General features: G+C 39.0%; 1 protein-coding gene across 1 annotated transcript in view; it reads right to left on the bottom strand.

Annotated features, from left to right (window-relative positions):
* The window catches only part of LOC106874911 (leishmanolysin-like peptidase), a 100,207-nt gene that overhangs the window by 28,978 nt on the left and 60,558 nt on the right, over nt 1-10,671 (bottom strand). The window contains exon 7 of the mRNA XM_052973828.2: nt 8,333-8,430. Coding sequence (XP_052829788.1) covers nt 8,333-8,430 — 98 coding nt within the window. The remainder of the gene's footprint in view (nt 1-8,332; nt 8,431-10,671) is intronic.

The following is a 10,671-nucleotide window of genomic DNA, read 5'->3' on the forward strand; positions in this document are numbered from 1 at the left end:
TCCAGGAGACACACACACACACACACACACACACACACACACACACACACACAAAATTAGCTTCTTTCATTTTCCTATCTACTATATCCAGCCTGGGGCTACAGTAGAAGACACTTGTTGAAGGTACCAAGCAATGGGATTGAACCCAAAACCAAATGGTTGAGAAGCAAGCTTCTTTACACATCTATGCCTGCACCTTAAAGGACCCTTGAGTCTGACACACAAAAGTATAGAGGAAAATCACAAAAAAATGTTCACACAGGAGAGAATTGGGATTTTCATATAGGCAAGAATCACAAGGATCTTCGTGTGAGAGAAGAACGGAAATCTGTTCACATTTAGTGAAAAATACAAGAATATTCAAATCAACAAAAATCAATCACAATTGCTTGGATCTATAGATTTTAACTCCCATTAGATAACATTGATCTTAGCAGGAATTATTCAAATTTAATTAATGTATTTATTTATCAAAATTCTATTTAGTTAAATATAATTTTCCTCTCATTTCAATCTCCAAATGAAATATTTCTAACATAAAAAGTATGTTAAACAAATTCATAATGTTGATTTGATGTATTCAACGATTTACTAAAATTGTGTTTTTGTTTTCCATTTTCTTTTTGACTTTCACTTTGAGCATATTCAATCTTTTTGGCCTCTCTGTTAATTTTTGTTTTATTTTTTTCCTGGTGAATTATGTAATCCTTATATTGTTTCTCATTGCAAACTAAATTAAAAGAAAAAACGAAACACAAAATACAATGGAATGAGATGTCAAGGAAAAATTTGAAAATATAAATGATCATGTCGATGATGAAGATATAATCTCCTAATATCAGTAAAGTGGTAGTTTGCTAAACAAACAAATACACACACACACACACACACACACACACACACACACACACACAAACAAACAATATGTGAGTGTATATATGTCTTTGAAGGAACGTTTTTTCAGAATGTGTGTGTATGAATATATGTATGCATATGTATCAACATACTTATGCATGCATAAAGATGTGTCTGTGTGTGTGTGTGTGTGTGTGTGTGTGTATGCGTGTGAGTATATATATATATAGATAGATAGATATAGGCGTAGGTGTGGCAAGAAGCTTGCTTCCCAATCACATAGTTCTAGGTTCAGTCCCATTGTATGGCACCTTGGGCAAGTGTCTTCTACTATAGCCTCGGGCTGACCAAAGCCTTGTGAGTGGATTTGGTAGACAGAAACTGAAAGAAGCCTGTTGTATGTATATATATATATATATATATATATATCATCATCATCATCATCATCATCATCGTTTAACGTCCGCTTTCCATGCTAGCATGGGTTGGACGATTTGACTGAGGACTGGTGCAACCGGATGGCTACACCAGGCTCCAATCTAATTTGGCAGAGTTTCTACAGCTGGATGCCCTTCCTAACGCCAACCACTCAGAGAGTGTAGTGGGTGCTTTTACGTGTCACCCGCACGAAAACGGCCACGCTCGAAATGGTGTCTTTTATGTGCCACCCGCACAAGAGCCAGTCCAGGGGCACTGGCAACGATCTCGCTCAAAAACCCTACAAGGCCAGTCAGGCGGTACTGGCAACGGTCACGCTCAGGATGGTACATCTTATGTGCCACCCACACAAGAGCCAGTCCAGGGGCACTGGCAACAATCTCACTTGGCTTGCCAGGTCTTCTCACGCACAGCACATTTCCAAAGGTCTCGGTCAGTAGTCATCGCCTCGGTGAGGTCCAATGTTCGAAGGTCTTGCCTCACCACCTCAGCCCAGGTCTTCCTGGGCCTACCTCTTCCACAGGTTCCCTCAACTGTTAGGGAGTGGCACTTTTTCACGCAGCTATCCTCATTCATTCTCACCACATGTCCAAACCAGCGCAATCGTCTCTCTTGCACACCACTACTGACGCTTCTTATGTTCAGCTTTTCTCTCAAGATACTTACACTCTGACGGGTATGCACATTTACATTACACATCCAGCGGAGCATACTGGCTTCATTCCTTGCGAGCTTACGCATGTCCTCAGCAGTCACAGCCCATGTTTCACTGCCATGTAGCATGGCTGTTCGTACACATGCGTCATACAGTCTGCCTTTTACCCTGAGTGAGAGTCCCTTTGTCGCCAGCAGAGGTAAGAGCTCTCTAAACTTGGCCCAGGCTATTCTTATTCTAGCAGTTACACTTTCAGCGCACCCACCCCCACTACTAACTTGGTCACCCAGATAGCGGAAGCTATCAACTACCTCTAGTTTTTCTCCCTGGAATGAGATAGAAGTTGTTTCCTGTTTGTTTACAGTGTTTATTGCACCTGAACATCTGCCACATACAAAAACTAACTTTGTAGTTAATCTGCCTTTGATATTGCTGCACCTCTTATGTGTCCATAGCTTGCACCGGGTACATCTTATAGAGTTACTACCTACTCCTTTACTGCATACTGAGCAGGGCCATCTACCTGAAGGGGTTTGTGTTTTATCTACCTTCCTACTTATTAGGATTTTGGTTTTAGCTAGGTTGACTCTAAGGCCCTTCGATTCTAGTCCTTGCTTCCACACCTTAAACTTCTCCTCTAGTTCTGATAGTGACTGCGCAATTAGTGCAAGGTCATCAGCATAGAGGAGCTCCCAGGGGCAACCTGTCTTGAATTCCTCTATATGTGTGTGTGTGTGTGTGTGTGTGTGTGTGTGTGTGTGTGTGTGTGTGTATGCATGTATATTTATTTATGCATGTGTATCTTTGTGTCTGTGTTTACCCCCTCCCCCTACCATCGCTCAACAACCAATGTTGGTGGGTTTATGTGCCGTTAACTTAGCAGTTTGGCAAAAGAGACTGATAGAACAAGTACTAGGCTTACAAAGAATAAGTCCTGGGGTTGATTTCGTTGACTAAAAGCCCTTTAAGGCAGTGCTCCAGCATGGCTGAAACACAATATACAAAAGAACATACACACACACCACACACACACACACACATACTTCTATGCATGCATAAGTATGTCGATAAATATACATCCACATATATATATATATAATAATAATAATAATAATAATAATAATAATAATATAGATTTAATCAAAAGATTAAATGTGGTACTTAAAATGCTTGAGGCACCAGAATTTGGTAGGATAAAAACCAAAAACAAAATCAAGAGATTTGGTGAATAAAATTTGAAGTTAAGCAACAAAAATTCAATAGGTTATAGCAGTACGTACGTTTCGTACAAGCTCCATTTATTCATGTAGTGAGAACACCACAGAAAATACAATGAAAATGTACTCCTCAGCTGCATAAAGGAATTTCATTTTAGAAAGTCATTTTGAAGTTGTTTGCAAAAAACAAGAGTAAGAGAAGAAAACACATCTCAACTATGCCGCTGTTTCACAGACAAGTCACTTACTCTTGTTTTTTGCAAACATCTTCAAAATGACTTTCTAAAATGAAATTCCATTATGCAGCTGAGGAGTACATTTTCATTGTATTTTCTGTGGTGTTCTCACTACATGAATAAATGGAGCTTGTACGAAACGTACGTACTGCTATAACCTATTGAATTTTTGTTGCTTAACTTCAAATATATATATATATATATATATATATATATATATATATATATATATATATATATATCTGTAAAAATATGTGACACTTATTCGATAGCCATGATAAAACTCAGAGTTTCGGATACCGAGGTGGGAGCCCACGCCAACATCTCTTCAGTTATCCGGCCATTGAAAATTCCTGTAAAAAATGACCGTTAAACAAAGGGAATTTACTGTGTGATGACCGTCATTAAGACAAAAGAGCTAATAGACCGTTAAGTAAGGTAAAGGTAAGGGAGTAGAGAAGCCTATAGGTTTGCGTAAGCGCACCAATATGTACATTCGCTTATATTTATATACTAAAACTACCCTCGCTTTAAACACACACATGCTCACCCACATACTCGCCAAAGACTATACATATATGTATATATGCATATATATACACGCATACACATCCACACTCCTAGCTGTCTGGCAAAAGAAACCAATAAAATAAGTATGAAGTTTAAGAGAAGTACTGAGGTGGTGGTGGTGGTGTTGGTGGGGGGGGACATTCTATTCAACTAAAGATTCTCCAAGACGGTGCCCCAGCATGGCCACAGCCTAATGCCTGACACAAATAAAGGAGAAATGATACGTGTGTGTGTGTGTGCAGGTACATGTTTTTACAAACATACAAATTTATTCAACTATAAATACACACGCACACGCATATACATGCAGTTCTATAAAACCATGCATATTCCAACACTCCTCCTCCCTCCTCCTCCTCCTCCAACTTCTTAGATTTCCTTTAATTATTCATTTGATTTCCTAATACGCCCACTACCGCCGCCTACCGGCCAATCCTTACTCCAGCAGAGTAGATAATGGCTTTTATCCAGAAATTCAGGAATCGGATATCAAGTAGCTGAAATCTAATCAGATATACTGCTGGTGTAACATCACTGAAAATTAATTCAATTAAGAAATAGAAAAAAAAACAAGATAATGTAGACTAATTCTATTAGTTTGGAGTGAGGATGGGTGGGTGGTGGTTGTGAACGATAAAGTAAAACCCAACAAAAAAAATGCCTTTCCTTTCTTTTCTTCTCCCTCTCTCTCTCTCTTTTGTTTTTTTGTTGCTTTTTCAGGAAGTTTTCTAGTGTTATTATTTGAAAATATAGGAAAAATTTATATTTTTGCAGAGTGGGAGGGTGCAGGAGAGTTTTATTTGATCTGATAAAAAAAGAATCATTGTCATCGACGTTACTACATTGGGAGTCTATACATGGTCACTCGACCTGCCCGAAATAGCAGCCAAATTTCCTCCAAATTACACCATACAATTTGGGCTTTAAAACTATATCTGGGAGGTGCAGGCATGGCTGTGTGGTAAGAAGCTTGCATCCCAACCACATGGTTCTGGGCTCAGTCCCACTGTGTGGCACCTTGGGGCAAGTGTTTTCTACTACAGCCTCGAGCCGACCAAAACCTTCTGAGTGGATTTGGTAGATGGAAACTGAAAGAAGCCTGTCGTATATATATATATATATAAACAAATAGTAAATGAGTATATGCATATATACATACAGGTATGTGCATACCAACATCCACCTGTATGTATAGGTGCATATCTGGGTACAGGACATTGCAAACAAAACAGAGACGAGAAAACACACAAGCCACATAGAGAACATTCTACTTCATCAGCTACCTCCGTTTTAACACCGGCGTTTCGAAGAGCTAGGCAGGACGCATCATTAAAACAGCTCTTCCCATGGACCGCAAATTAAATTTGTATACACAAATTAAATCTTGCCATGGAGGAATGTTGTGGTGGACAAAAAACAAGACAGGAAAACAAACAGAAAAGGCTTTACGGCCAGACGAGAAAAATTGTTTGTGTGTGAACGCTGTGAGGCACGAACTTGAAAGTAGGGACAAAATGGTTCGTGTATTTGCTCGGCGACAGCCAAGGAAGAAAAATATGAGGGTTAGTCAGAAAGTAGTGCTATTTTGTTTAGGACAGGTATAATTACCAACACAGGAACATGTATCATACATCAAAATGAAGCTTATTATGAGTTTCTTGCTTTTCCTTTTGGCAAGAAATCGACCAGAATGACACTTTGTGCATCCCAAATCACAGTCACCATGATTTTTCAGCTGAATTTTGTGTCTTGAACTTTTTCGGTGGCGCCATTCCATTGACTGCCTCTATGATTCTGGTTCATAATGATGAACCCAACTGTTTCATCACCTGTTACGAGCCTTCACCTGTTACGAGCCTTCTAAAGAAGGTGTTGTTTCTATTACTTTGTAGTGAAGAAGTGACTCAAAGAACAGTCAACAGAATTTTACGGGGCAGGGATACATGCTCTCATTCGAAGCTGGAACATTGCTATTGAGAGAAACGGTGACTATGTTGAGAAGTAGGGATGTGATCCATGGAGGACCAGCTTCATTTTGATGTATGATACATGTTCCTGTGTTGGTAATTTTACCTGTCCTAAACAAAATGGCATTACTTTTTGACTTACCCTTGTATGTGTGTGTGTGTGTGTGTGTGTGTGTGTGTGTGTGTGTGTGTGCATGTATTTGTGTATCTGTGTTTGTCCCTCCACCACTGCTTGACAACTGATGTTGGTGTGTTTACATCCCAGTAACTTAGCAGTTTGGCAAAAAAGACCAATAGAATAAGTATTAGGCTTACAAAGAATAAACCCTGGGGTTGATTTGTTCAACTAAAGTCGGTGTTCCAGCATGGCTGCAGTCAAAGTGACTGAAACAAGTAAAAGAATAAATGTGGTCCTTGATGCAATAAAAAAAAATAAAAAGGGATGTTGACAGCAAGGCTCCCTTTCATCATGAGTCTGCTTTTAAGGGGCTTATAACAGAAATCCACAGGAAAATCAATTTTACATTGCAGAATATTATGTTGCATTAAGTTTTTTCAGGAATGTATTACTTCCATTATGTAGGGGATTCGAGAAATTTCCTTGCTGACCATATGATTCTTGGTTCAGTCCCACTGTATGGCACCCTGGGTAAGCGTCTTCTGCTATAGCTCTGGGCCAACCAAAGCTTTATGAGTGAATTTGGTAGATGGAAACTGAAAGAAGCCTGTTGAATATGTGTGCCGTGTGTGAGTCTGTAGCCAATTAGTTTGCCAATTAGTGTTGGTGTGCTCAAGCCCTTGTAACTTAGCAGTTTGGCAAAAGCAACTAATAGAATAAGTAGCAAGCTCAAAAAATATGGGCCGGGATTGATTCATCTGACTAAAAATTCTTCAAGACGTGCCCCAACATGGCCACAGTCTGAAACAAGTGAGAAGGTAAAAGATACATACATTCATGAATGCACACACACACACACACACATATACACATATGCATACGCATACACATGCACAAACACACAAACACACACATGCATACACACACATCTGCTATACAGGCACATGAAGAATCAGATATAAATCAATGCTTTATTCTGAAGCAAAGAAACATAAAATATACACACACACACACCACACATGAATTACACAAAAATCAAAGACATAAATATAAGAACAAAATCACCCAAAATTTATGTGTCTACTCAGATATGGAAATACATAACCAAGTGTGTGTGCACATATACACACATGCACACACACACACACACACACACACACACACACACACACAACCATTCTGTATGTACAGAGTTATGGGTTCTTTTGCAGAGAATTACAAATATTTTATGAAGTCATTTGTTTTATTGGTTGAGATCATCACCAGCAGAAGCAGCTGTCTATACTGTCTGTGGTCTTGGCACCAATACCATTATGGTCAGCATGTTCGCCGCTGCCACCACCACCACCACCACCAATGCCACCACCACCACCACCACCATCATCATCCTTGGTTTTAGCATTGTATGTATCAAAGTGTCATTAACATCAACCATTGACAGCATCACTACTGCAATCACCATTATTAGCTAGTCTTCCATTCACGCATAATGTTGAAGTTGGCGTAACATCAGATGCCATCTGGTGTGAAATGTTTGAGTCAATCAGCCACACTAATAAGATAGCACTTGTCACCATTGAAGAATATATTTAAGTCATAACAGCATCAGCCTTAGAGTCTCATCTACTAGAGGAGCAATTGGAGTGGAATCTAATGTGAATCTAATCATACTACACAGACACACACACAAACACACATGCACACTGTATCGGCTGTACCAAATCTGTGAAGTATGATATGGATTCATATTCTGTATGAAATGCATGACACATATATCATCATCATCATCATCGTTTAATGTCCGTTTTCCATGCTGGCATGAGTTGGACGGTTCGACTGGGATCTGGGACGCCAGGAGGCTGCACAAGGCTCCAATCTTATCTAGCAGTGTTTCTACAGCTGGATGCTCTTCCTAATGCCAACCACTCCGAGAGTGTAGTGGGTACTTTTTACGTGCGACCGGCACAGGGGCCGTGATTCGATAAGTAATAAGGAACTCCGGGAAGAGCTGAACAGTAGAAAACCTTCAGAGAGGAACCTGTATGCTGGGTGTTTTAACCAGTTCATTCAAAGACAACAATTCCCTGAAGGATAAGTTATGTCTTTTTGGAATTCATTTCCATTCTGCTTTGATGAAATCCAATTGGAACTCTTTTCAACTGCCTCCGCCATTGTCTTAACAGCTCTGTGTCTGTCTTTATGTTCTGAGTTCAAATACAGCAAAGACTTTCCACTTCTTCACTTTTGCTTCTACCAATTAAAAGAAGTTTACTCACGTGCGGTTGTATATAGGTTTATTGTCATATCCTTCCCGAGTGGTCAAAGGGTTACCATCTTGATCTCGATAAAATGCATACAGCCCAGCTGTAAAACCCTGAAATACATCAAATAATACACAGAAAAGTAATATAATAGCAGTATATGCTAAAATTAAAAATGTGCATATGGGTATATATGTGTGTGTGTGTGAATACAAAACAGCTTTTCTTTCAAACATGCTATATTAAAACACAATTCTGTTCAACTTTATATATATTATATAATATCACTTGGGTAATAACCTTATAGTGTGCTTTACAAAGCTCCTCTACAGGTATCAGCTACCATATGCTAACATACAGGAATTCTGTTATTGGATATACAATTGTAGTAAATTGGTTTAAAGCTTGTTAAGTCCATCTTTTTATATTATAATGTTAGGTTCACCTGACTGGTTCCCATGCAGGTGGTATGTAAAAAATGCCATCCGAATGTGGCCAATGCCAGTACCCACTGACTAGCCCCTGTGCTGGTGGCACATACTATCCAAATGTGATTGATGCCAGGCCCGCCTGACTGGCTCCTGTGCCGGTGGCACATAAAAAGCACCCACTACACTCATGGAGTGATTGGCATTAGGATGGGCATCCAGCTGTAGAAACTTTGCCAGATCAGATTGGAGCCTGGTGCAGCCACTGGCTCTCCAGACCTCAGTGAAACCAACCATCCTATGCCAGCATGAAAAACAGATGTTAAACGATGATGATGATGATATAATGATCTTGTTTAGGTATAGTGATACTAATAGCCAGTTGTTAAAAGTCAATATACATAGGCTTTAGAATAAAGTGATAGGAAAGTAAAGAGTGTAATATAAATTATTGAATGCCAAAGGAACAGGAATGGAATCCACTTCTTTAGCTCACAGCTGTTTCTACTATAAGAAGCAGTGCACTCAGAGCTGAGTGGTTGAGCAACATCTTGCTGATTGCACTGCTTCCTATAGCAGAAACAGCTGTAACCTAGTGAAGTGCCATTTATTTGAAATAATTAGTAATGCACAGGTTAGTGCCAGGCTACGAGATGGGTCAACTTAGACACCAAGACATTTTGGAGGACCAAAAATTCCATGCGTTATGCAACAAGATTTAGATAGTAAGGTTGTTTGAATGCGTACATCACATGTTTACACGATATGCTATGTTGAATTGCATTCCAGAAAACATGGCGTCTGTGTGTGCATGCGTGCATATACATGTGTGTGAGTGTGTGTGCATATATATGTGTGTATGTGTGTGTGCATATACATGTGTATGCACACATCTGTGCATATACATGTGTGTGAGTGTGTGCATGTTCGTGTGTGTGTGCACATACTTGTGTGAGTGTGTGCATGTTCGTGTGTGTGTGCACATACTTGTGTGAGTGTGTATGGGCATATACATGTGTGTGTGCATGCGTGTGTGCATATAAATGTGTGTGTGCGTGTGTGTGTGTGCATATATATGTGTGTGTGCATGCATATACACATGTGTGCATGTTTGTTTATATCTGAGCTTTCTTGTATGAAAGTGTGGTGGGTGATGCTGATGTCCGGCACTCTTGTGAAGGAATTATCTGGTTGCTTTGAAGCTGAGTAGAAAAGCTGTAGACAACAAATATGTTACATTTACCGATTTCTCTGTAGATGGAGGGAAAAAAAAAACAAAAAATGATCAACAGCCTTAATTGCCTTTTTCAACTTTTATGGGGGCATCATCAGATGGTTACATCATTTGAACAATCCCAAAGGAACAATTTGTTCACACACACACACACACATCTATTCATATACATGAAAAAGCATATATACTTACACATGTATAGACATATGCACACACACATATATTTATATACTTACACATACATATAAAGACATATATACCCGCACATAGACATATACACATGCGCGCGCACACACAGACACACATATCATACCTAGTCAACAGGAAGTTAGATTACTAAACAAATAGCCGACTATTTGTATCAATCCAATTAAATGTATTCGTTAATAATCTTTTTAATTATTGAAGAAATTTCCGTTCTAAACTTTTATGTTTCTTTCTTTTTTAATTTTCCTTCTTTCTGCACATGAAAATTTTTTCTTTAATTTAAAAAAAAATTTTTTAACACAAAATGGTAAAAATAAATATGTTGCTGCTGGCAACTGAAAATTATCGTTTGTTACTTTATTGTCTCAATAAAAATCTCTGTTAAGGCGGTGAGCTGGCAGAATCATTAGCATAATGGACAACAAGCTTCAAGGCATTTCAGTCATCTTTATGTTCTGAGTTCAAATTCTGCTGAGGTGGACTTT

This window comes from Octopus bimaculoides, chromosome 16 (genome assembly GCF_046866305.1).
Source record: "Octopus bimaculoides isolate indiv1 chromosome 16, ASM4686630v1, whole genome shotgun sequence".
Lineage (NCBI taxonomy): Eukaryota > Metazoa > Mollusca > Cephalopoda > Octopoda > Octopodidae > Octopus > Octopus bimaculoides.